The 27,708-nt window shown below is 40.2% G+C and overlaps 2 protein-coding genes and 1 long non-coding RNA gene across 4 annotated transcripts in view; all 3 read left to right on the top strand.

Annotated features, from left to right (window-relative positions):
* Positions 1 to 18,537: 18,537 nt before the first annotated feature.
* ncam3 (neural cell adhesion molecule 3) lies at positions 18,538 to 24,237 on the top strand. Its single transcript, XM_039805269.1, has 15 exons — positions 18,538 to 18,836; positions 19,541 to 19,612; positions 19,759 to 19,953; positions 20,143 to 20,280; positions 20,558 to 20,701; positions 20,967 to 21,084; positions 21,344 to 21,498; positions 21,720 to 21,853; positions 22,240 to 22,375; positions 22,521 to 22,688; positions 22,868 to 22,987; positions 23,329 to 23,331; positions 23,529 to 23,656; positions 23,767 to 23,935; positions 24,137 to 24,237. Exons 1-15 carry the CDS (start codon positions 18,776 to 18,778, stop codon positions 24,235 to 24,237), a joined length of 1,842 nt encoding a protein of 613 aa, XP_039661203.1. The 5' UTR covers positions 18,538 to 18,775.
* Positions 24,238 to 24,251: 14 nt separating this feature from the next.
* LOC120563130 lies at positions 24,252 to 26,202 on the top strand. The gene is made up of 2 exons (XR_005639912.1): positions 24,252 to 24,338; positions 24,851 to 26,202. It is a non-coding gene; the product is annotated as an uncharacterized LOC120563130 (long non-coding RNA).
* A 1,332-nt stretch (positions 26,203 to 27,534) lies between these two features.
* The window catches only part of mroh1 (maestro heat-like repeat family member 1), a 29,646-nt gene continuing 29,472 nt past the window's right edge, over positions 27,535 to 27,708 (top strand). For both annotated transcript variants that reach the window (XM_039806881.1, XM_039806880.1), the window contains exon 1: positions 27,535 to 27,672. The gene's annotated coding sequence lies outside the window, so the exon portion shown is untranslated. The remainder of the gene's footprint in view (positions 27,673 to 27,708) is intronic.

Below are 27,708 nucleotides of genomic sequence, written 5' to 3' on the forward strand. Positions count from 1 at the left end.
CTCATAGCAGATCTCCGCAAACCAATGGGTGACGTCACACATGCTCTGTCCATTAATATTAACAGTCTATGGTTGTAATGTTCCTGTCAGCTATCCGCTCATGCACCAGGAAAGTGAAGAAAAGTTTGCTTGGTAAATGCAGCAATCAGGTAACATTGGAAGCAGTAACTGTATACACACCGCCGCCGACTTGAGCTTCAAAGTTACAGGAAGTCATTAATCTCTCTCTCAGCTGCAAGAAGCGGCAAATCCGTCGGTGTCGCGTGTTGAGCGACCAGAGCATCAAGCAGAAAGTTGAAGTTTGGTCAACTTTATGATAATGAGCTATGACGTGGTTCAGTGGCAAACGACCAGCAACCAATCGGAAAATAGACGCCCTTCGCGCTGGCTGATTCCAGAGAAACATACGATGTAAACTTTCGTTCCTAGCAAAACATTAGTTTCGAGAAAATGGAGGAAAAGCTCATCATCGCTGTTGCTGGGTTCCCTATAATTTATGATATGACTTTGTTTGCGTATAGGGAATGGGGTTCCGCTGACAACACTGTGAGGGGTGTTAGTAAGCCTGTTACCCTCGCAGTGCAACCCGTTCTCACTCCGAACGTAAAATACGGACGTATGGACAGTGGTTGTCAGCGTCTGAAGCGACAAAAAAAGCGTCCTTCAGCGTGTTTGTATAACATACCGGGGAGAGCAGCAGCTGCACAGGGTTTAGTGAGTAGTATGTAAGGACGAAATTCGGCGTAGGGAGGTTGGCTGGGGTGGGAGATGGGTCAAAACACATGACTTTCACCCAGGAGACCAGGGTTCGTGTCCCGCGTGGCAATTTTCCTAAAGGCGCTTTCTTCTTTAACTGTCCCGTTATTCCCGCGTGTCACGGAAGCGTAAGCCCACCCACGACCTTTTCCTAAACTCAACCGTCCCATTCCCGCATGTCACGGAAACCATGACCTTTTCCTTAACATAAAAAGGGACGTCAATAGTCCCGACCAAACGCGTTTAGTTAAAGCGCATTACATGACGCTAAAGGAGACTTTTAGCGTCAATAACAACGACAAAGGCACCTGACCAAGCGTCCGTATTTTATGAGATGGGAGTGAGAATGTGTTCTCACAGTGCTGTCAGCTGCCCCCTCTCTTCTCCACATGCACGTGCGCACACACAGTATCTTTCACACAGGAAGTGCTGTGAGGCTGCCTTTGGGCTGAGCGGAGCAGGGTGCAGCTGATAACACAGGGAGGGTTGTTAGTAAAGTAAAGTTAAGATTAAACATTATCGAATACAGAATGCTGCCACATCAGAGCGGCCAAAGCGTCAAAAGCTTCCCCGTACTTTTGACAACAAGCGTCCTTGACAGGTGGGGCCCAGAGCTTCTTTTGCAGCTCAAGTCGGCGGCGGTGTGTACGTACAGTTAAAAGTAAACCACAGTCAAAGCCGGTAAAGCCCCCCCCCCCCACTGCCGTACAGAGCGTGTCACTGCTGCGTTTTTTGACGTCAATTTTTTCCTCAACCTTTATTGTTCGGCCGTTTAGTTTTATTCACAGTTTTTTAATATCCAATATCCAATGCTGTCCAAACTGCTCCAAAATCCAAACCCCGAGTTCACTGGGTACCCAGGAAACCAAGTTTGAAGTAGATTGAATGAACGGTTCATGAGATATTTCAAAGACAGACACACAGACATACACACATATAGAGGCTTCCCAATTTATTAGATAGATTACATTTTTTTTAAATTACAATATTTGAATAGTGATAAAATATACTCACTTTAAACATATTAAATAATTTCTGCTGACTTAAATGTTTTGTGTTTTAGTTTGTCCTCTTTTATCTTCAGTTATATCCGTTTAGTGAAAGAGCTACTGTTTTTTTTTAAAACCTTACTGGGTGAAGAAAACACAAGTCTAGTAAATATCCATAAAACATTTACCTAACCCTTATGATTCTCTTTTAAATATAGGGTATGAATTTATACACACTGCAATTCCCACATTTGTTACAAATCCCATGTTTGATGGGCCAAGCACCATATATTCACCATATATATCTAATCAATCAGGAGCTCTACACCAACACTGCTGCTACAGTGATGCCCCGTTGCACTGTATCATTACTCTAAATACATGGAACACTTCCCTTAATTTCAATTTATCAGCACTACCATCAGTGGCCATCAAGTAGGATATATTTAACAAAACAACACAATGAGACATTAAAATAAATTAGGAATTCACATCTGGATGTTGCTGAGAAGTCTGTATAAATATGTAGTTCATATACATTTCAATGATCATTAAAGTGACTAAAACCACAAAGTGTTAATGCATACTCCTCAATCGTTGTTTTTGTCCTTATTTTTAGGTTTAAATTGTACACAACATTGTAAATGTAACATTGATTTCTAAGTTAAAATGGTTAATGCCCTGAGTGTGTGTGTGTGTGTGTGTGTGTGTGTGTGTGTGTGTGTGTGTGTGTGTGTGTGTGTGTGTGTGTGTGTGTGTGTGTGTCTCCTATCTCGCCCTCCCCTGAGTTCTGACACTACTTCAATTACATGGTGGCCTTTTGTACCCGGGGAGATGTGTGTGTGTGTGTGTGTGTGTGTGTGTGTGTGTAGGTGTGTGTGCGTGTGGGTGGGTGGGTGGTTGTGTGTGTGTATCTGTTGAGGCAGACGGTGTGGTGCCTACCCCAGGACACCCACTTCGCTGCCGTCTTATGTCCACTGGTCCTGCCCTGGGCTGCCCACAGGATGCTGCTTTGATGCCTTCTTCCCATCAACATACTGCAGACATACACACTTCCACAAGATAGCCAATAACCCATCAGAAGATCTTTTTAAAGTCTGTAACACTCAGTCAGCCAAGTCTTCTTAAGTCTGTAGACTTCCTCCGCCTAGAGCAATGCTCACATTTATCAGATGAAGCTTCAGTCAACGACAACCCGATGTTTTTGATCAATTGCCGAGTTTAGAATAGTCTTAGGGTTATGAAATTCACTTGCGTATCTGAGGTATTCTGCGACATGAAGCTCAATCTAAACAATGTCCCTGTAACTTTTTTTTCTCAATTAGCCTTTCCACTAACCTGTGAAAATGACAATTTGGATCCTAATAAACATTTGAAAACACCAGGGGGCCGGACATGCAAGTAATGAGGTTGCCATTTTCACTAAGCAGTGTTGTAGTCAAGACCACCTAAACCAAGTCCAAGTCCAGGCCAAGACCAAGGCAGGTCGAGATCGAGTCAAGAACAGACCAGACCAGTGCCAAACCGCCAGAGCTTCTCCTGTCTCTCGCATTCACTTTCTTTGGAATGCGTGTTAAGGGGGCAGGTAGAGGGGGTTAACAGCAACAAATTTCAAATGAGAAATGAGTCAAGTTATTGGTTGCATTTGAAGCAGGAAGTTTTACGTCCGATCACAGTAATGATGTTAACATTATTGATATCTCTGAAGTTGTGGTCTTTACCAGTCTTGAAATAAAATCCCTGGTCCTCGTTATCCGAGACAGAGTAAAAATGCGGTCGATTCCGAGACGAGACGGAGACCTTCAAAAAGTGGTCTTGAGACCGGTCTTAAGAACAAGCCCGATTTCGAGTAATACAAAACACAGCTGGAGTAAGTGTAAAAGTCAGCTCCAAACTGGCTGCAACCCTGGGTTGTTTTCTGGGCCAGGGTTTTGTGTATCTAACATCATCTGTTTTTGTATGTCCTCCTCCCCCTGGTTTAAAAGAATACTTGGAAATACACTTATTTGCTTTGCAGCGGAGTTCAATGACAAGATCGATACCACTCTAATGTGCAGTAAATATGAAGCTACAGCTGGACTTGAAACAGGTGGACTAGCCTGGCTGTGTCCAAAATTAACATAATCCACCCTTTAGCACCTCTAAAGTTTACTAATTGCATCTCGCTTAATCTGTACAGAAACAAAAGTGTAAAAACTACAGTATGCTGTTTTATGCTGGGTTATATGCTGATAATTTGATAGCTGGGAGCAGACACTTTCTGAGCCTCCGCTGGTTGCCTGGCAACTGCTCCCAGCCAAGTGATTGTTCGGCACATTAACCCCTGGTACAATGGCAAATTGTCATTTTTACACTTCAGTTTTTGTAGGGATTATATATATATATATATATATATATATATATATATAACTGGGAGCATAATTTACAAAATGAACATCATGCTGTATTGAGTAAGACTTGAAACTAACAATTGGATGTAACTGGCTTCACTTTTCAGACCCAGAAGCTCCGTCCATTACTTTTACAGTCTATGGGATTAAACAATCAAGATATAATGTGTTAAGTAGTGTCATATTTATTACAGTTGGTCAGAGCTACGCTAGCTGTTTTCCCTACGTTTCCTGTCTTTAAGCTAGGCTAAACTAACTGTTGACTCCAGCTACATATGTATTGTGCAGACATGAGAGTATCTGCACAATATTGATTTTATTTGTAAAGAAAATTGTATGTTCAACACCACCATACATACACAAACCCTATCTAGCAAATGAGCCATACCGCTTTTATTTGGATTTAGGTTTTTTTTCTTCCATTAAACAAGCAATAATCGAAGCCGAGTATTTCATCCCTGATGTTTCAGTATCATTTGCATAGCTAAAATAACCATGCTCCATGTCCTCGTTAGATACCTATAGCCTACAGCCCTCCCGAGGGTCATATAAGCCTGCTGTAGACATCTGCACATAGATCAGTGATAACATACAGTGCCACATCTAAACATCCTCTCCTCCCTTTTTGTATGACACAGGAAAGTCATCAAGAACACAGATGCACCATCACCCTTTTATGACTTCTTGTTAAATACAGTACATGGCATTATGTCTGTGTTTCTTCATATTCATCTATTAACCAGATACACAGTGTTGCAGCACTTTTTGTATTACGCTGTATGGATGTGCTTACTTTATTTTCTTGACTATGTTTGATTATTGATGATTGATATTTCTACAACATTACAATAGTGCTTTATTATTAAAAATACTATTAATAGTATTACTTTACTGTTGCTTTGTCCTTAATCCCATTACCTCATACATCTGTGTGATCGAACACACCAGGTAGTATACATGTGATTTTACATATTTCTTATGTCAACCAACTCAGAGCTATTTAGTCATTTTTGATAATGGGCCCTTCCTCTTCTGCTTTGTGAAGGACAACATACACATCTTGTCTGGCTACATATATCTCTGCCACTATGCCTGCGCTGTCTACATGCCCTTTATCCTCTCTTCCGTTCACTATGAATGCTTCAACAGTATTGAAACAACCCATCAACCATGTGTCCCTCAGACAGGGGAGGTATACTGTGATAAATCCAGCCATGTAAACAGGTTGGTAGCATTTGCAGACATGTGAATAACTTAAATTTCTAAAACATACACACAGACTCACACATACTCTTCAGTCACGCCCCACCCAGGGTGTCTGCACTGTTCCGAGCCGTGCGGCAATTACCAGTAATGGCAGGAAACTAGTTAGTGTTATCTGCTAGCATGGCGGCCTCCACCGGCACTGACCCTGGACCAGTCACGTAGAGACACAGACAGTCAGGCAGAGAGCCTAGAAGGGAGGAGGAGGAGGTGGTCAAAGAGCCCTCAGGCAAATGTGCTGAGAGGATATCCATATTATTCACCTGCTGGGCTCCATCTTTAATTAGAAATGAGACTTGAGGGAACCAGGAAATACTGTGTTTAGTCTCATATTGTCTGTTGAGAGTATAATTAAATAAACATTTTTTATTGGTCATCAGGACCATAGTTGTCCAGGCAAAAACTACAACATACATATTTAATAAGCTATAAATCAGCCATTAATAAACCAGCAAAAATTATTCCTCAAATTGACATTTGTCAAAAAATGGGCCATTGCTTCGTTTGCACTGCAGCGTCTGGCTGCAGTTACGATATCTCTCTATTGTTTCAGCAGCACATCTCTCTTACTATATGTGCAACACACATGCCTGGGAGTGGCTGGTGACAGTACGAGTAGCGCTGTAGAGCGCAAGAGGATGTGATCAGGGAGGCCCAAAAAAGACCAAACAAAATAAACAGCAGAAATCCCTGAATGAGGCTCAGACACAACAACAGTCACGTAGCTTTGACCTGCTACAGATCACATCATCAGACTGGCAGGCACACATAGATGGTCCACTGTGATTGAATTTATGCAGCATTTATATCAGCATATGATGTTGAAGTTGAGTACCTTCAAAGACTGAATAAAAAACTAGTGATACTATGTGATTGTGTTGGAGCTCAGAATGTGGCTGATGCAGAATGAATGCACAAAGCTGCGTATTAGCCTATTTAATGCATTAATTAGGCTGTTAAAGCCCTTTTTTATTTTATATTTGCACACTACTATCTTCTGTAGCTAAGCATGACTGGCTGAGAGAATAGGATCGCATTAGAGGAACTGAAATGTTCCGCTCAACAGATAAGCTAAATGTTAGCATGCCTGTGAGCAAACACTTGAATACCAAAATGTTCAAGTGGAGCTTCTAGTTACCTGATTGCAGAATGGAATATAATATTATTCATCGTCCACTTGCAAATACTACCAACAGCCTTAGATTTATAAGCTAATACTTTGAAATTTGTTCCTGCATTGTCTGTAAAAATTCATTTCAAAGTTCAGCCCAACTTAATTTGTGGCTTCAGCACTTTGAGCTACTAAAAAGAAAAAATATGATATGATATGTGATAGAATGATTATATAGGGTATTTCACACTGTTCCTTAAGGTCTCCTAATGGGGTATGTAACATTGGTTGGGCTGAAAATGGCATGGTTGATATTGTATGGGCCCTTATGCATCCCTGTGTTTTGGCCCTATTTGTAACAAGAGCTTTTCTTCCAAATATGGTATGCTCATGAATATTTACACACACATTAGAGACGCACGCTGATTGGTTGAGCGAATCCCCATACACACACATTAGAGACACGACAGAATCTCATATTCCAGACACTGCAATGTTTCGTTACCAAATTCACTTCTGAGACTTTTTTATGCGAGAAATCAACTATATAAAGCTCAAATATGGGCCTTTTTACAAAAATTGATAGCTAATTGCAAATTTGGTAAGACGTGTTGGACTTTAGGAGCTCCACACAGTCTGACGAGAAAGCGGCAGCCTGCTGGGCTCCATACCCAGGGCAAAGTCACCCTTTGTGGATTACTGCATTACCGGGGCTCGGCCGGCTGCCGGCATAACTATAATATATTTACAGTTTGAATTTCGTCACGACACTTATATCGCAGTTACCCCAAGGTCTTACAAAGCTAACAAAAGCTAACAGTCCGATTTGAATTTAAGGCATTTTTATGAACTGAAGGGTCTTGTTAGGAGGAGCAGCTAGCTAGCTATGTGTCCCATTCGTGAATGGGAAAATATCACGGCTAGCTAACTACACTTTCGGCATAACTATAGTATATTTACAGTTTGAATTTCGTCACGCCACTTATATAACATCTACCCCAATGTCTTATAAAGCTAACAATGGTGTCCGATTTCAATCTAATTCATTTTTGTGAACACTAGGGGTTTCGTTAGCTGCAACTGTCCCTTCAGTCCTGGCTATGTGTAGCTACAAATCATGGATAGTTAGCTTCATTTTCAACATAATTACAGTATATTTACAGTTTGAATTTCATCACGCCACTTATGTAACATCTACCCAACGGTCTTATAAAGCTAACAATGGTGTCAGATTTCAATTTAATGAATTTTTGTGAACACTAGGGATTTCGTTAGCTGCGACTGTCCCTTCAATCCTATGTGTACAGATTGCGGGTAGTTAGCTTCATTTTCGGCGTAATTAGAGTATATTTACAGTTTGAATTTCGTCACGCCACTTATATAACCTCTACCCCAAGGTCTTAAAAGCTAAAGCTAACAATAGTGTCCGATTTTAATTTTATACATTTTTGTGAATTTCAGAGGAATTCTAAGAGGAGGCTAGCTAGCTCTCATTGATAGAGCTAGCTCCATCCAGCCGCAGGCTCTATCAGTGAGACTCGCGGACAAGAGACGTTTATTTCCCCGATCGTTTGTTTAAATAACTCACATTATAAGATTAACTGGAACCTGTGGTAAGAGATTGCTGGCGTAACAAGCTCGCTGACCGCGCTCTCACACACACCAGCCATTTAGCAGGAAGAGGGGAGCTGCAGGCCCTGGAGCTCTGTCCAGGCAGCGGCGTTTGGTAGTCCATTCACCCACAAAACTGTGACTTTGCACGGGTATGGAGTGCCGTGGGCTGCCAGCCGTGACGGAGCTCAATCTACCTCACAGCAAGCCGGGGTCTGTGAAGGGAGGTAGGCCAGGCGGCGAGGCAGCAACACAGGCAGCACCGACCGCTGAACTCCGACACACAGTCGAACAAAATTTGCAATTAGACATGAATTTTCGTGAAACGGCCCATATTTGACCTCTACAAAGTTGATTTCTCGCATAAAAAAGTCTCAGAAGTGAATTTAATGGTAAAATAGCAGATGAACAATGTATGCAATTTCTGAGATCTGCACGACATAGATTCATGTAAATGTTGGGGCGTGACAAAGAGAGATTGAGATTTGCCCGTTTTCAGAGGCAGTTTCAAATTGTGAGATTTGCAGAGGAAAGAGGTGTCAATGGGATTTAGAGGTTCTATGTATGTCCTAGTTACCCACTAAACTGTCATTATTCAACTATGACAAGGTAAAATCGGTTTTGCATTCTATCACCCCTTTAATACTCTGTTTTGCACGGGAAAAAATTTCTAGAAAAACAGACAAAAGATACCTACTTGATTTGACTAAATCAGACTTTTAAAGCCTCATATTTTTATTTATTTATTTAATAATTTATTTCCGCAACAAAAGAAAAGAAGCTGTTGTGCAGGTGAAAATAAAAAAGTTCAGCCAATGTGGACAGGATTAATGATTGCAGCAACCGTTAACTCTTTCAATGTACACATGTGAGTATTGTGTTAAAATGGCCCAAAAAATTAGACCTCATTCTGCAAAAAAAATGCTCCTACAGTATATGTGAATGCATGTTCTACGGATGTAATTGAAAGGTTATCCACTCTATAGACAATGGTCTGTTGTTGTTGTTTGGATTTTGGAGCAGTTTGGACAGCATTGGATATTGGATATTAAAAAACTGTGAATAAAACTAAACGGCCGAACAATAAAGGTTGAGGAAAAAATTGACGTCAAAAAACGCAGCAGTGACACGCTCTGTACGGCAGTGGGGGGGGGGGGCTTTACCGGCTTTGACTGTGGTTTACTTTTAACTGTACGTACACACCGCCGCCGACTTGAGCTGCAAAAGAAGCTCTGGGCCACCCTGTCAAGGACGCTTGTCAAAAAGTACGGGGAAGCTTTTGATGCTTTGGCCGCTCTGATGTGGCAGCATTCTGTATTCGATAATGTTTAATCTTAACTTTACTTTACTAACAACCCTCCCTGTGTTATCAACTGCACCCTGCTCCGCTCAGCCCAAAGGCAGCCTCACAGCACTTCCTGTGTGAAAGATACTGTGTGTGCGCACGTGCATGTGGAGAAGAGAGGGGGCAGCTGACAGCACTGTGAGAACACATTCTCACTCCCATCTCGTAAAATACGGACGCTTGGTCAGGTGCCTTTGTTGTATTGACGCTAAAAGTCTCCTGTAGCGTCATATAACGCGCTTTAACGTTGCTTCAGACGCTGACAGCCACTGTCCACATCCGTATTTTACAAGTTTGGAGTGAGAACGGGTTGAAATAGAACCAAGCTGGAATTTGAGTTCAAGCAATAGTACACATTATGATCAGTCTGAATGCTGTTCATCAAGTGCCTCTCTTCACACCAACCACCACGTACAAAAATCAGTGTGTACGCGCGTGTGAGTGTGCGTGCGCACGCATGAGTGTGTGTGCGCGCCTGAATGTGTGTGCGCGCACATGTGTGTGTGTGTGATAAAGAGAGAGAGGAATTTACTCTTAGTGTTTATATATGAAACCTTCCTTTTCCTCCTCATCGTCTCCCTAAGGCAACAGCTCAACAAAAGAAAGGTCTCAGTCAACACTGGAGGCTAAGATAAGACCCACTAAGAAATAACTTACAGTAATGCAGCATGGAGAGCCTACGTGCCAGTTTGCCCAACACTGTCACTGAACTTCTATACCGTCCATGAGTGCTGCTGACTTACATATTAATGTACAAATACAGTGTAACTGTTGTTTTTCTGTATGTTGCAGCAATTTAAATGCTTCAACTTTCCAAGCAAAACAATCCTATCTTCAAGTTCCCTACTAGATAAAAGTGAATTCATAACATGTACTTTTTTTCCCCCCATTCTTTTAAAACCAGGCAACAGATGGAAAAGCACAGCACATATACAAGGCAGTCAGTTTTAATGATGTCTGCCAAATGAGAGGCCGCATGTGTTTAGAAGAAAACATCCTTATCGGATATTCTAACATATCAGCTTCTGGCAAACAGCTCGCAGCTGGTTGCAGTGTTTGGACATGAATTCATTCACTCATAGGATGGCATGCAAAATAAACTATAAGTCAAATAAACAGGTCTCCATTCTAGTAATATTGTTTGTATTGCTAAGCTGTGATGGGGTCAACAACTTCCCTTTCACTTCAAAATGTCAATGGCAACTTGAACTGAAGTCTACAAAGGATTACATAAACAACATGTGTCTGTTACAATGGGGCTGTAACAGACGCATGTTGTTTATGTAATCTTTTAGTAAATCAGCTGATTGTAAATGGAAAAAAAATCTAATTTGAATCCTGCCTGAGCAGGTTTATGGGTCAAAATTCATCTGAGCAGCAGTTATAAGAGAAAGTTTCAGTTGATATGCTGCTTTGTTTGTCTACAAAAAAAAGACAGTTTATTAGTCTAAACACACATCTAAGGACTCTTAGTTTCTAGACAAGCTGACTGCACACAAGCCTTCCATCTGTCTTCCTACTATTGTTGTTGCTGATTGTATTTTGAATTTCAGTGAAGTACAGTAACAATGACAGAGGCTGGCATTAGATGACAGACGATGATGGACTGAATGTGTGAAGAATTTGGAGTACTAAAGAAATTCTTCACAACTTTTTGCACATTGCTACTCCACTTTTTAATCAGACAACACACATAACACATGTAAAAAAAGATTAGAAGATGATACCTTTGTGGCAAACATTTTTAAATTCTCAAACTGGATACCTCATCCTAATGCTGTGTGTTGACAAATGCCTCCATACAATTTCTCTCAGTTATTCCACTTGATGTAAAATGTTGTCATTCCTAATAGGCCGGGATCCAGGTCCACTCCTCAGAATGTTTTTTGCTACATTTTTTTCACTATTATTTCCTGTTAACTTATACCTTGGGCCATCACAAGTTGATAACGGCCACCCCCAACTCAGCCCCGTTTGGTCTCAGGGGCCAAAAAACACCCTTTTTGGGAAAAGCTTTTGGCGGAATCATGTAATTGTGAATATTAAGGTACTGCAGCTACATAAATGTTCGTATAACCCTAAAATGTTATTTGGTGTATCCTGACACATAGGGGAAACTAGAAGAAAAAGATTCCTGGGGATTGCTGCCTTTTTGCTGTCAAATATCACTCTCAACATACCCCAAAAGACAAAAAAATGTCTGTCCGCCTGACAAATTGTCATCAAAAGTGATCATTTTTAAGCATTTTATTATAGATATCACTGCCTCAAATGTACATGAAAAACTTCCCAAGTTTATAAGCTTCAATGTAAGTCCAATATGACCTTTCTATCTAGAGGATTACAGCTGGTATAACCAAAGTTCTCCACTGTACCTCAAATCGGAGAAAACAGAACTTTCGAGCATTACCATTCCATATGGGATTACCGTAAGCATAATTTTTGCATATGAACAATATCTTAAACAAGAGTTGAGATTTGACTTATGTACTGCTATACTATATTTAGGTTTATATGACCATTTATGTAGCTCCAGTACCTTAACATTCACAATTACATCATTCCGCCAAAAGCTTTTCCCAAAAAGGGTGTTTTTTGGCCCCTGAGACCAAATGGGGTCGAGTTGGGGGTGGTCGTTATCAACTTGTGATGGCCCAAGGTATAAGATAATAGGAAATAATAGTGAAAAAAAGATAGCAAAAAACATTCTGAGGAGTGGACCTGGCTCCCGGCCTATTAAGTTTGCTCTGTGGTGCTCAGTTGTGACATTCTGATTGTTGTTGCAGGCTCTATTTTAATCAGAGCGATGTGACATCAGCAGCACATTTGAAGCTGGATCTGTCAGAGTGGGTTTAGATGTTCAGATGAAATATCTGATGGCGACATTCAGAATTGTTTAAACTGCCCAGCTGTTTGATGAGGGACATGGCTTTGGCTGTAAAAAAAAATTCATCTCTTTGAGTAGCACCATACTTTGTACCACCCTGCTCATCTTTCTGTGGGCATAGGACTGTCAGCGGGGTGCTGCTGTGTCCCTGACCTTTGGCTTGCATAGCAATAGTTTCTCTTAGTAAAGTTCATCCTGCCTGTGCACTGCGAATAGGGCCTGAAATCACAGATGCTAATAACAAACCAAGCAGACAGGATGTTAGAAAACCGTGCCTGTCACCTGTCTGTGTTCTTCACTACGAGTTTCCTGTATGGCACAAGAGGCCAGGAAGAGAGGAGCACAGAGCAGGAAATAATCTGGGTCACTCCCATTATTAGCTGAAAGGGAGCGCAGAGGTCTGGCTAAAAACTGGACCGATCTGGAAAAGACAGGACACGTTAAAAAACACACAATGCACGCACAGTCGGCGTACAGGAGGGAGAACACAGTGCAGTGTTTGTTAGTTGTTTATGTGACAACAATGGTTGGCGTAAACAGAGGTTTAGATGACCTCAGGGCGTCTCTTTTACGGTCTTCTCTGTGTGTAAATATAAGCGGGATAAATATAGCCATCAGCTACATTGCTGTCACTATCACATTGATAACAATGACAATGAGAAGGGAAGTATTGTATAGTTTGGAGTCAGCTCTGCCACTATTTTAGGAACAGTGATGATGTTACAGACATGAGCTCAAACCATGGCTTTGCGTGCGAGGAATCAGCAGTACTTGGATTACTATGATGGCAATTACAACAGCGCTGCTGCAGCATAAATTTGCAATCCCTTAAAGTTCTATTTCGTATAGGCGTCGCCCTCTAAGAGCTATTGCTATTGGGTTTATCCCTTCGCGAACGCGCAGTTGTGAAGATTTTCTTTCGCGCCCTGTGCCCCGCACGGGCCTCTCTTACGTCCGCAGATACTTTATATTACAGTGGCGCGACCAGAGATCCCATCCCAACATCAGCATTTTTCTTCAACCATTTTGAGTTGTGATCAAATTAGCATTTATGTCTATTTTCCAGATTTACAGATGTTCATAATTTGACCTTGGAGATTGTTGGAGCTTAACTGAAGAGTGTGGATACACACACACACACACACACACACACACACACACACACACGGCTAAATTCAGTGGGGGCTCTGCTCTTTTAAACTTTTTAAAGTGTTTTAGTTGTATTCTTTCAGATGGGGGAGAGGACGTGGCATTACTCACATACACATGCAGGCAAACCATTCTAGTGTAACGTGCAAGTTAAGCACTGATGATTATCTTTGTGTGTCAACACTATACTTCCTGCATCTTGATCTTACAGTAATACTATGACGACATGTAAATATGCTCCCAATTTTGACTTCTTTTGTATGAGCATTTCGTTTTTCAACTTTGATGTGAAATAGTTCTTGTCCTGTAAGCAGTGGGAATTTTATTTAAGATGTTATAAATTTGGGACATGGAAGCTGTAGCAACATTTGAAAAATTGAGACGGAAATATTCTTTCTGCGGAAGTGTCGGCACACACAAGTGAAGGTAAATCCCTGTATACCCACTCATATTTTTCATATTTACACAGTATGAATCTGACACTGTAAACCTGCATCTGTCCATTTGTCAAGCCCAATATTACAAACACCAATGATCAGAGTTCAGTCAAACCCAAAGGATGTCTGTGTTCAGTAAGTATATCCTAAGTATTCTTATTACATGTTATAAGTACAATATCATGCACATAAAATCATGCCAATCAGGTTATTACAGAAGAGATTTGGTGATTGACATCATTTCTAAAAGGCTTTTTTTCTATCCTGTCCAATCAACTCTCAGGGTTAAAAAATAAATGTTTGAAATGGTTTAATGTTTTGCCTTCAGACAGTGCGGTTCCAGTTACCTAAACCAAATTGTCAAGCTATCTGCGTAGCAAAGATATCTAAAGACATGCACATACACTCACAGGTCTTTTTTATCTGCACAAAGGGGAGAGTGAGGGTGTATTTTCTCCAGTCACGAGAGTCTGTGTCTGTCTCTCTCTCTACTTCCTGCCTGTCTCGTCCTCATGTCTTCAGCTGTCACGTCATTGTTTCTGTCAGTCTGTGTGTTACATGTAGCTGTTGTTTTGTTTTTGTGTCTGTATAACATATACTGTACATGGACATAAACATGGGTTATGTAAATGTTTTACTATATACAACATATTTTGTGTATTGTCTGTGTATTTGTCGAACACAGTTGAAAACAGGCACAGTACTGTCCACAGGTCAATTTAGCAAGTCACTGAACCCATGTTCCTGTGGAAGGGCGACTTACAGTAAAGGGCATTTCAAAAGTAAGCTAGCATGTTACTAGCATAACAGAATTTTATGATACAGTAAAAGCACTGTTCATAAACATGGCAATAATGCATTCATGAGGTTTTCTGACGCCAGATCATTGGGAAGGATAATATTTTAGCTCAAATTAAACTAACAAACTAACATTGTTTAAATATTCATTACTTTAAAGCACATGAGGTCAGGTGTGCGATAGACATTTAAATTGTTAAAGAATATGTAAGTAAGGCAGTAAGCACTTTTCACAGACAAAGTCACAAAGTGCTTCACAGGCCAAATAAATACATACATTAAAACAAATCAATAGTCATGAAAAGCACAATAAACCACAATAAATCTTAGTAAAACACACAATCATAAATACAAAATAATACAGTCTGCAATTTGGCTAGATGAACGCCTGACTAAAAAGCTGCGTCTTCAGCTGTTTTTAAACGATTTCAACACATGCAGACATTCTTAAAATACGTGGTAAGGAATTCCACAGTCTAGGAGCGATTGTCTGAAAAGCTGTATCACCTTTTGTTTCCAGCCTAGTACGGGGAACAGCCAGTAAGCCCTGATGTGATGATGTTGTGGAAGCAGCAGGAGTGGATTTAGAAAGTTAAACAGTGAAACAAAATAAAGACAGTTGAAGACTAAACCAAGTTTGTTTTTTGTATTTTATTATATATTTGCAAATATAGGAGTAACACAGGTTTCACAAAGGGCACGACAGCTCAGTGTGGAAAATGTCTCTCCAACGAGTGAACAGGAGCTTATATACAGAAAAAGAAATGGGAGTGATAACCACACATGTTCTGGTCTAAACATGACTCTGCATTTCTTACAGGCAACTTTCGAAACACAAGAGACATCCTGGAGCCGTTTATTCTCAATTGTAAGGGGACAAATGAATGTACTGAGAGATAGTTTTAGGGTGACTTTGTAGCCCTTATCTGTTCAGACAAACAGTGCTCCCATTATGTTCCAGACTTTGTGGCTCCCACTTAGTTTAGTGAGAATCAGAATCAACATGTGAGAATGAGGTAAACTCCCTTTCAGCATTGTGAGAGAAACTAAAACAGAAATAAGACAATTGAAAGAATCATGCTTAAATGTAATTTTGCCATTACAATGATCTCAAAGATCTGCTGACAGTATAAGGGTGCAGCAGATCACCTATGTAAGCCAGTGCCTGACCATTGATGGCTATGTCATTACAAGAATTTTTAACTGGATCCTGAATTTAACCGGTAGCCAGTGCAAAGAGGCCAGGATAGGGGTAATATGACATCACCTCCCTGACCTTGTCAGCAACCTAGCAGCAGCATTCTGGACCAATTGTAAACGGTCTACAGATGATCTAGTGAGGCTCTAATATGGGTTAATGTACCTTTAAACAGGATACCTATACACTGGATGTATTTCAGCTTCAGTTTTTACATCCATCTGAGCTCAACAACAACAGCTCAAGCTCCACTACTGTTTTACAGACTTACTGCAACAGAAGCATCTTTATTGTCCTTAAGTTGATGTTTTGTGTCGTCACATGGTTTAAGTACCATGTGACGATCACATATTTCCCTGTGAGCTCTGTCAAAATGCAAACAGTTTGTTGTTGTTGTTGAGCCTTGGGCCTGCACTAACCCAATGTGGACTCAGACTGCAAGTTTACAAGAAAAGAAGCTGCTCAAAAGATTGTGCTGTAGGTCAGCTGTAAGTGTGCGCCCACCCCTGTTAATGACCCTCTCTGTGAGCACACTCCATTCTAATGAGCCATAATAGCACCTCCTGATAATCAACCTGATAGGTGTCCCCTTTGGACTCTTTACCCGTTTCATTGGCTGGCCGGACGGTAGTGTAGAGACACTGATAGGCTATCAAGGGGATGTGGGAGGGGCAGGCTGGCTGTTGGCCAATAGAAGTGATAGGACCCAGAGGAACGACACTTGAGTGGCAGCGTGCACTAACACCACGTAGATAAAAGGGCAGTGACGTAAGCAGTGTGTTTGGGTGTTTCAGTTAAGGATGGTCATTTTCATTATCTCATTCATGTTAAAACATGAAGCATCAAACTTAATACCCTTTTTTCAGTTACAATGCAACTGGACTAAAACGTATTTGAATTTGGCTTAATGTCAAACATATTACTGTGTGTTGGTCTGTTTTTATATTTTCATAAAATTGCATCTTATTCTTTTTTTGCTAGACCTTTTCAGTTGGAGAATGGGATGGAAATTTCTGTCAAATTCAATCTGCTCATTAATTCTCACTGATACTACATGTCATGCTCCCATTGTGTGTGTGTGTGTGTGTGTGTGTGTGTGTGTTTGTGTGTGTGTGTGTGTGTGTGTGTGTGTGTGTTGGGGTTTTGTGTGTGTGTGTGTGTGTGTGTGTGTGTGTGTGTGTGTGTGTGTGTGTGTGTGTGTGTGTGTGTGTGTGTGTGTGGAGGAGGGGGGGGGGGGGACCTGTTCAAGGGGTTTGTTCAGCAATGAGATGACAAGCTACTTTGTGTGTTTGTGAGTGTCCCCTGGGAAGTTGGAATCATGATTAGTGAACTGATTTAATCCCTATTGCACAACTCACACAGAACACACATATTATTCTTTGTTGCCAATAGAAGACAATAACCTTGGCAAACACAGGTGTAACTATAACATAACATTAATGATGGCTGCATTTGATTTAGTTGCTGCTATGTAGCTCTTTATTTTACAGCAGACATTTCGACTTGTCATAGTAACATTAAAGATGGGTCTGTTCTACTACCCTATCTAATACCCAGAGCCTGAAACTAAAGCAGCTAAATGGAATTCAGCTGTCAATAATTGTGTTAAATACACCTGTCAGTCTGCTGTGAAAACGGCCTTTTGTAAAGGTTTGCTGAGTGGGATGACTTACAGTTAAATAGAGACATTGTTACTTTTAGTAACACCTGTGCTTTCCATGCAATGGCAAGTTGAAAGGTCTGCTGTGAGAAAGGCCTTTAATGATAAAATGTCTTCTTATACAAAAGCTTGTGTTTGAATTAGATGATTAAAAGTAACCGACTTAGTTGACAATCAACACCATCATGTTCAGTTTCTTTTGCAATTACCGAGTACTGGCTGGTTTTCAAAGTTAATTTTTTTTTTTCTTAGAATGGGTGTCACTGAGGTGCGTTGATTTCAGCATCCTAAAGGATGTACGTTTTCAGGAAATGTGAATGGTGGCAGCGTGGTGAATTTGGCATACTGTGTGTGCTGTTTGTTGTGTGTGCTTGAGAAGAATGTGCCCCTTTTTTTTTAATGAGAGAGGAAAAAATGATGGAATGATTAAAATATCTTTTCCCATCTCTTCGTCCCCTGGGGGGACTGCCTCCCCTGCTTTCATCCGGTAGGCTGGAGAAAGAGAGAGGGAACAGGGTGGAGGAGAGAGAAAGAGTGTGAGATAGAGAGAGAGAGAGAGAGAGAGAGAGAGAGACAGAGAGAGAGAGAGAGAGAGAGAGAGAGAGAGAGAGAGGAGTGAGAAATAATGCAATAAGAGGTAAAAATATAGAAAATAGAGAGAGAGAGAATTAGAGACAGGTAAAAGACAGGTAGGGACAATTGTGAGTCAAGGAAGTGAGAAAAAGTAAGGAATGAGAGAAGGATGGACATCATTCAGTCATCGCCTCCCATTTCTCTTCATGAATGACCCATAGTAACCTGGTTGGTGTTAAAGGAGGATAAGAGAGCTCTCTCTCTCTCTCTCTCTCTCTCTCTCTCTCTCTCTCTACCCCTCCCCTTTCTTGTTTCCTCTCATCTCATCTCCACTGCTCTTGTGCCCCTATATAATCCCTGACACAGACCCTCTCCCTATCATACTCATGTTAGGTGGATAGGAAACAACAGGTGTCTGCATGTCAGTGTGATACAGAGTCTAGATATTTGAGGTTTGAGGCAGATTTCTTGTTCATTTTGTAATTTTTATTAATAAGTATTTGGGCATTCTGTACAGCTGTGCTGATTGGAAAACCAAAACATTTAGACTTAACAGACAAACTGCAGAGTTTTGATTTGAAGTCATACAGGATTGTCAGCCAGTGAACATGACGAACCAATCAGCTCTCATCCTAAAGATGGCCTTGCTGCTGCTGCTGCACGGCACAGGTAAGATCTGTTGATATAATATGTTTGATACACACTGTATGGCTGAAATATGGAGACTTTGAGCAAAGGTAGTAATTCAAAGTTACGCAGGAAATAATCAATATCTGAATGTTTTTGTCCTAAAATCTAAAGTTTCAATGTCTGTATAAACTAGGAAAAAACTAAAAAATAATCCTATAAACAGTTGACATCTTTCTGTATCCGAAAAGGCTGATGAATTATAGAGTTTTCTAGTTCTTTTTTTTAAATAATAGACTAGACTAGAATTATTAAATTAAAGTTACCATTAACATTTTGGGATCAGTTTTTGTTAACATCTTCAGATGATCCTAATGGGCTGCAAACCACATCTGTCTTTTCTGCACCACTTTATTTTTCAACAGTTCTTTATGTAATAATGTAGAAAGGGTCAGTTCACACCTCAAAAATGCAGTGTTGGATACATGTCCATCAGTCCATCTTTTATGTTTAAAAATGACAAAGAGTAATATGCACTGCTCTTGTTAATTGTTTTTGCCACAGTTAGTTTAGTAATAAGGGAATTTACGATGTGGATCTTAAATCAGCTTAATCTATGCTCTCCCACAGAGCATTAATCACATAATTAAATAATTAAACACATACTATTGGGTTCTAAATACCTTTTGGAAAAAGCAGAAACAGGTGCAAAAGAAAAACAAAACTCTTCTCCTCTCCTCCTCTAGATGCAAAGATGGACATCATTAGCAGTAAGCAAGATGTTCTGGTGGGAGAAGAGATCTTACTGTTGTGTAAAGGTGAGTCATATCAATTTTATTTGATGACTTATAAAACTTGTCTATGTGAATGAGATGTTCTTGTTTTAACCTCTTCTAGATGTTTTAAAATAGGCATTTATTTTCACTCTGTCTCTTCCTCCATTGCTTCTCCTGTCCTGTCCTAGCTGGGGGAGAGGGAGACATAACGTGGAGAAAGGATGGGGAAGAAATCGAAGAAGACAAGGTGTCAATGGTGGATGAGACTTCCTCTAAATTGGACATTAAGAACGCTACGATGAAGGATATGGGGAGATATACTTGTGCGTGTGATTTCGAAAGTGGACACCGCGATGACGTTTCGACACAGCTGTATGTTTACGGTACGTAACAATTGGCAGTTGTTGCTGAAGCTGTCTATTGCAACATATCTTAGTTAGGAAATATAAATAGGTAATACTCTCTACTTATGAAGACTTGTTTAATGATCTAACCCCGTTTTTATGATATCATTCTTTTTTGTTGTTTTATTGCATAAACGTTAGCATCCTAACCTTCTCGTCTTTTGTCAGAGGGTCCATCATTTGGAAGCACCACCACCTACCATGAGTTTCTAGAGGGCACAGATGGTGTGGTGCCATGCCTGGTGACTGGCCAGCCAGCGGTGGATGTTCACTGGCTCAGAGACAAAGAAGATATCTCCACTAATGGTAAGACCAGCACCCTGGGCCTGGAGCTTTCTTGCAGTTTGAAGTGTTATTTTATGGTTTACAAAGGCTTTCCACTTGCTAAGCTTTTGTACCTTAAATGTCTAGTACTATGATAACACTGATTGGTAAGATAAGAGTGACAAACATACTGTAGCATGACCGAATATTGGACTTTCATGCAGAAACATAACTATGCCTTTTCTGTCTTTTTGTGTGTTTTTCTCTGACTTTACCTAAATATCTTTCCATCACTCTGTGCTGCCACCTCTCACTTCAGTCGGAAAGCGTGTGCGTCAGCTGCCTGATAACACAGTCCTCATTGAAAAAGTGAAGAGGGAGGATGCTGGGACATATGTGTGTCAGGCCCAGATCAGAGGAAGGCCCATCTATAAGCAACTCTCCGTCTCTGTTGTCATCAATGGTCGGTATCTTTTTCACATCAAGATTAAATAATGGTCAGGAGTTTGAAAGATAATTTATGACACAAAGATCCTTTCTGGCCCTTTGCTAAACCTGATGTGTGTGACATGACACAGCACTTAGCCATTGAGTGTTATGGCTAGGGATGCTTCATTGGTTAGTCACAAAAAATGTTTTGTTTTTTACTTTGTGTCATAATGATGCCTTAATATATTTGAATTGTAAATGAGGCATATTTTTGACTAAAATACGATTCCCTCCTGCAGCTCCTCCTTCTGTGCATCTGAGAGAAGAGGTGAAAAAAGTGATGGCCGGATCAGAAACCAACGTTTCCTTGCTGTGTTTGGTTGATGGTCTACCAAAACCCAACATCACCTGGACCATGTAAGTATTGACTTGCAGAGAGTTGGTCACATCTTTTAGTATCTCCAGAGGGGCACATCATGCATCAGTTTGTTGATAATGTACAAGTATGACGTGGACTGAATTTAGTTGATCTAAAGCTGTCTCTAATTTTTTACAATTTTGTTAATGTTCTGTGGCGTCGTTTCCCTTCTCTGGCCTCTTTCTTTCTTCTTTTGAATCCAAATAAACAACAAAGCATTACTCATTGTGTATTTTGCTCTGCATGTCCTCCTCCCAGACCGAGGCTGTTTGACCCTTCACATCATCAGTTTAACTCAGACCGCAGCCAGTTGACTATAAAGTCTGTTGACAGGGCTGACTTCGGAGAGTACATCTGCACCGCCACCAACAAGATCGCTGAGAGCAGTGCTACCATTATGCTTCATGTTTATGGTTAGCTCAATTTATGATTTGTTTTTCCTTGATAGCTCCACTAGATCACTGAAACACAATAACAACAACAACAACAACAACAACAACAACAACAACAACAACAACCACATAACATAAAAATGAACTTAGTAACTGCTCAACGTGAACCTGCCATTCAACCATGCTGACATGCTTACTTTATCCTGCTGCACTATAATGACACTTGAGATGTTTCATTTCAGAGGCCCCAGAGGTGTTTGTGTCAGCAGAGAAGCAGAACGTATCAGTGGGCGAGCGTGTGTCTGTGTCCTGTAACGTCTCTGGCCATCCTCAGCCTGAGCTACACTGGATCAACAAGCACAATGGACGCACACTGGTAAGAGTGTGTGGATGCATTATACTACATGTATACACACAATGTGCAGCTTTCACGGGAATAACACAGGATGAAAAAGGAGAACACCTTTTTCTGCATACATTCTCCCCCGATTATAGCAAATGTTCTTCAGTTGTACTGATGACAAATACTTTGTCATCTGTGTACTAAAGGTGGCAATAATTATAAGATGAACCTACTGTAAGATAACATCAGCTGCACACAATAAAATTACCTGTTTTAATTCAAAACACTGCCAGTCAACTCCATGTAACTGTCTAACTCACTGACATATTTACTGACTTTAAACACCATCCAGCATTTACAGACTTATGTTTGGTCAAATATATGATTGGATATTTCCTTTCTGTACCTTCGTCTGTCAGGACTCTGCCTCTGGTCGTGTCCGTGTCGATGATGGTGCGTTGGTGATTGATGAAGTAGTGCCCTCTGATGGTGGACTGTATTCCTGCATGGCTGTCAGCACCTCTGGAAATGCATCAAGAGACGTTGCAATACACAGTAAGAGTTCATGTCTGTCTTCGTGTTTTAAAAGTAGATTTACGTAATCTGTACTTATAAGCATGCCTCTGACATACATTTTACAATTTTCTATTTTCTCTCCCTCCTCCTTCTTTCTTTCTCCGCCCTGCCTCCTTATATACAGCCCAGCCCGGTCGGCCACTCTACCTGTCAGTTTCACCTGGACCAACCTCAGTCATTTTCTCCCTTAAAACCCCTCCCATCAGTGGAGGAACACCGATCACAAGTTTCGTCCTGCAGTGGAGGCAAAGTGAAGCAGAACAGTGGAAGAAGATTGCAGTCGCAGCCTCAGGTAACACATCTGCTCTTCAAAAAAGCTTTGCAGTTGTGTATCATGACTCTCACGCAGTCAGTGCATCATTTATACTTTAAACTGATTACATCATAAACGTTATTCTGCCATAAATGACAATCAATAATGCACATTAGCTGATGTGGTGTCTTTCTGTGTGTCTGTGTTTGCTTTTGTAGATCCCCTAGCTATCACCACCCTCAAGCCGTACACATTGTACACAGTACGCTTGGCTGCCCTGAATATAGTGGGAGTGGGACAGTTCTCAGACACAAATGCCGTCCAAACCCAGGGAATACGTAAGTGCTACTCACTAACTACACATTAGCAACCGTCAACGCACACAAAATCTGTATATGCTATGTGTGGAGCAATAACTTGATGTGCAGCATATCTGTGTACATATTTAAATGAATGTATAAATGACGCCCATTTATTGACGTACAATGTATAGCATGTGTAAGTTCAAGTATTTATGCATGCTAGTGTATGTGATATATGTGTCTTGCAACCAAGGCGTTTCCACCTCATCACGCCATCACTAATTTTTGTTATTCATTTTCATGACATCATCATCCGCTGCCTGATGTTCATTCATGCTGCTGATGACACCATGTAATCTACTGTCATCCTTCCTCAGAGGGTAAAGTATTACACAGTGATCTACTATACAATGACAAAGATTTACTGACATGTTCAGTCAATCTGTATGTAGCCGCCTATGTAAATAAAATAAATAAAAGATTAATGTATCTTAACCCAAAGATTAGGAGTTAATTATTATTCATGGATGGTCATCATTTCTTTCTTTTCTCTCTGCTTTTTGTGTGTACTCTGTAGGTGAACCAGACAGTCCAGTTTTGTCGTCCAATAAGATGAAAATAGAGGGAAACTCTTTCTATGTCCCTCTTGAACAGTTAGATAATGGTGGATCTCCTCTGCTGCACTTCGACATACGATACAGACAGGTAAGAAACGGTGCAAGACTGTCTCTGCCTTTCTCAATGAATTACTCTTTATTGGTCCTTTTTCTTTCCTTACTTTCATCCTTAGGTGTTCTTTCTTTATGTTCTCTTAGGATAAAGAGATGACTGAGTGGAAAGACACGCAGCTGTCGTCTGATGCTGACTCTGTCTCCCTTCAAGACCTGTCCTACGGCTCAGACTATAGACTGGAAGTCACAGCGGTCAACGCTAATGGTTCCTCTATCCCTGCCGTGTTCAACTTTACCATCGCAGAACAGCCTGGTATGTGGCCTCCCACTCCCTACATCATACACTTTAGGAAATGTGGCTTAAACTATGAACTGGGAGTGGTTAACTGTATTAACTGCATCTTAATATTGTGGCTTGACAGATCCACTGACAATATTGTGTGGCTTGCCACAATTAAGATGGTTGCCATACTTTCAGTTAGGTAACCTTGACTTTTTCAACTCTCCCTCAAAGTGAGCAGCACGCGCAGACAAAAGCGCGTGGGCTGGTCGATCATGGTGATCTTCCTGGTGGTAACGGCAAGACAAGAGGTGGAACTGGAAAGGGGCTATTAATTACGTGGAGGGCATGGAACATGCGATGGTACGACATTCACTAAGGACAAGGGGCAGCTCACAGAGGTCACCTGCGACAAAGCCCCCCTTACCAAACACGAGTATGTTCATTCACTCCCATATACGGCAAACTTGTTGAGGAAACATCTCTGTTGTGTTTAAATACCTGCCTTAAGCTGTTTCCTTTCACTCTGACATCCAAGCAAGCTCTATCCATAGATAGTTGCAGGAATGAGCAGTAAAGCAAAGTCTGTGCTTCCATAAATGTTTTTCCAAAGCCAGTGTCTGTGCCCACCGTATGCATATCTGATGGCTAAATTCATGAAAAGCAAAAATGTGCAATGGAACAGAAAAAAAAATTGTTGATGTTGAAATTGAAGTCCATGAACATCTGCTAGATCTGTTTGCAAGACAGTCTTACTTTGGCATCAACAGTGTTTGACTGTTACTCAAGTTTAAATACTCTCTCTGCCTCATGGCTATTTCTGCTAATTTAGATTGCCACATGAAGATCAAATCTATGCCACAGAGTAAATGATTGATTTGAATTTTTTTTTTCTAAGCAATTATATATTTGTATGCTAATATCTCATTGATTATTTCTTTCCCACAGAAAAAACCTGCCAGGTAGAGACCTGCACACTGTCGATGCGTGAGGCCAGAAACCGGAGAAACAGGAAACAACAAATAAAAATAAAAAATAAAAGTGGGAACCAGCAATGATAATGTATAGACAACAATTGAAGATATCAATCACTCAGTCTTAATAACCGACTCAGAACACTTAGCGACCGTTACATTTGACATTTGATCAAAACGGCCATGGGAAAAGTCAATCATCACTGAGAGACTGCAGGGGAAATACTGATGTTGTTGAGGTTTGTTAAAACTGGGCTGTTTCAGACGTCTGTGCTGTCGGAGTGAGAGGACAGTGGGTTGAAAACCTCTCAGCTTCCAGTTCACAGGAAGACTGACACAGGTAGGAGATGTGTGCTCTGATTTAGATCTAGCCTGAAATCGCCAGACCAAATCGCAAATGAATGAGCTCGCAGATTTGGCTGGTTCGCAGGCTAATTTAAATCAGTTCGAAATACATTTTACAGGGTAATCGTGATGTCTGTGTTTTACAACTTATTGGTGTTATAAATGAATCTTCAAATTGCTATTTTATAAAAGTCACAACAAATGTTTACCTTCTGCACGTTGAATGTTGAACACAGACACTTTTTTTTATTTTTGCTCTTTGTTAATCGTGGATATCCTATGTAATGCATTGACAACATTTGTCATGTTTTTTTTTTATTGTTATTAACTTTTTATTAACATGCATTGTGGCAGCTCTGATGGTTATGTTAGACTAAACATCTTATGTTTTCGGATGAAATAACACTATATCCTGATACTGACCAGTATTTTAAATAATTTAAAGGGCATTTCAGCTTAAACTAATCCTATCTAACCTTTATATAATTATCATGCACTAATATGTATTGTTTTTAAACCATACATGAGAGGTATTTATCATGAGAGGCTTTGAACTTGAAGCCATATTTGACTTTGTAACCAGCTTTACTGTTTACTTTTTTGTGAAAGAACTTTATGGTTGGCAACTAACACACTGGCCACAGAGGGGATCTGTATGAGAACCTTCCTTCAAGTACCTGTAATAATAGGCGAGATGTAAAACATATATACACCTAACAAACTGACTGATGCTGTAAGTTATTTTGTATTTACTGAATAGTCATATTAATATTTACAGTAATCAAATATCTTCAAGTGAAAATGTTTCAAGTCACACATTGCAGCTTTTTTGTTTAGAATATACTTTGACAAAAGTAGGTCATGTTTGCAAATGACTTGACCTTTTTAATGAAGTGTTTTGATATTGTTTATTGAACACTGTACATGGCTGTAAATACACTTGTTGTTACATCTTTGTGTTTGATAAAAACATGGACTGTACAACAGCTTTATGTCTTTTGTGCTTACCAAACGAATGTCTATTTTTTCATTTTAGTAGTATATCGATCACAAACTCACAATGAAAAATGTTTTGGTCTTTCATGGCTGCACAAATTCTGAAAATCGGAATTACCTTGAAACAAATATACAACAGTCTAATACAGGCATAACATAACAACTGCTACAAACAACCACTACAAGCAGTAATGAAACAACAGTAACTAACATTGGCTCACATTCAGACAGAAAGACAAACTGCAAATTATTACAGTGGACTATAGGATTGTTTGTATGATTGGATTTGGATAATTCACACCGGATTTGCACATTTAACTTGAACTCTAAATTTCTAGAATTTCTGCCATGACGTCTCCTGCACCAGAAGTCACAAAAACCTTTGCATATTTTGGGTCCCAGTTGTCAAATGCTTTCACATGTTGATAGCCATGCGTACTCATCAGGAGTATGATGGAACTGTTACAGCTCTTTTGCTGATGTTGGTCTTGCTCTGACATGAGTACAGGGAGGAAGTGGAGGGTTTGGTTCGCAGAGATGTCTGAGTCAAAGCTGAGTCAGACTATCATTAAAGACTGAGGGTGCGTGACACATTTTATCATTCACCTTTATAAAAATACCTGTTTGAAGGAGGCTGAACTGCACATTAATAAGCATAGTGAAATTTTTGAGTTACTGTATGCGTTAATTGAGGATTTCCATTTTAAGTTTACTTTTTTACTATTTATCTGACAGCTGTAGTTTCTATCATTACTTCACTTATTATAATCTTTATGTAATCAGATTATAAAATATGATGGGTTTTTACAACCAGCACAATATAAAGAAGGCCTACAATGAGTTCCACCTACCTAAAGTTCCCTACATTAAACAAAATGCTGCTTAAACATGTAAATGCATGAACAATCCTTATGATAATAATATATTCTCACATTTTTATGCATAATAATAAGCACGTCTACCTTTAATTTAATCCTTCAAATACACTGCTGCTACTTCTGTTTTACTCAGTAAGATTGTTTTTAACCTGTAATGGATCACATTCTGGTACTTGTACATTTACTTAATTAAAGTATCTCAATACTTCTTTCACCACTGCTTCATTATGCTGGTGTGAAACCTGGATGAAAGGGTAATGTTTGATAGCTAGTTTGATTAATTTGATTATAAAGTTCATTCCTGCATAACAATCTCCATAAAGCAATCTTATGCATATGTTGAGTAGCAGCTCTATCTGCCTCAGTGCTATGTGTTTAGGTACGCCCCCTGGCTGATCCGTTCCTGCAATATCTATGGTTCCTGCTGACTAGAAGCACATGACCAGGCATGTTTACACCTGCAGTGACCGAAAGGCACACAGCTCCAACACTGACAGGGAAGCGTATTGTTTAAACCGAGATAAGAAGCAGTATTTTCGCGAGAGGTCGTTGTTTAGCGGACGCTGACTGGGACTTGGTAAGTTAGCCTTATTAGCAAGTCTGTTGTTTTTCT

The sequence above is a fragment of the Perca fluviatilis genome, chromosome 7 (genome assembly GCF_010015445.1).
Source record: "Perca fluviatilis chromosome 7, GENO_Pfluv_1.0, whole genome shotgun sequence".
Taxonomy (NCBI): Eukaryota; Metazoa; Chordata; class Actinopteri; order Perciformes; family Percidae; genus Perca; species Perca fluviatilis.

Excerpts from the sequence above, each read along its gene's own strand:
- ncam3 (XM_039805269.1), top strand. The coding sequence starts at position 18,776 with ATGACGAACCAATCAGCTCTCATCCTAAAGATGGCCTTGCTGCTGCTG. Across the intron at positions 20,702-20,966 it reads CGTCTCTGTTGTCATCAATG|CTCCTCCTTCTGTGCATCTG; the intron begins GTCGGTATCTTT and ends TCCCTCCTGCAG. Across the intron at positions 21,854-22,239 it reads AGCACAATGGACGCACACTG|GACTCTGCCTCTGGTCGTGT; the intron begins GTAAGAGTGTGT and ends TTCGTCTGTCAG.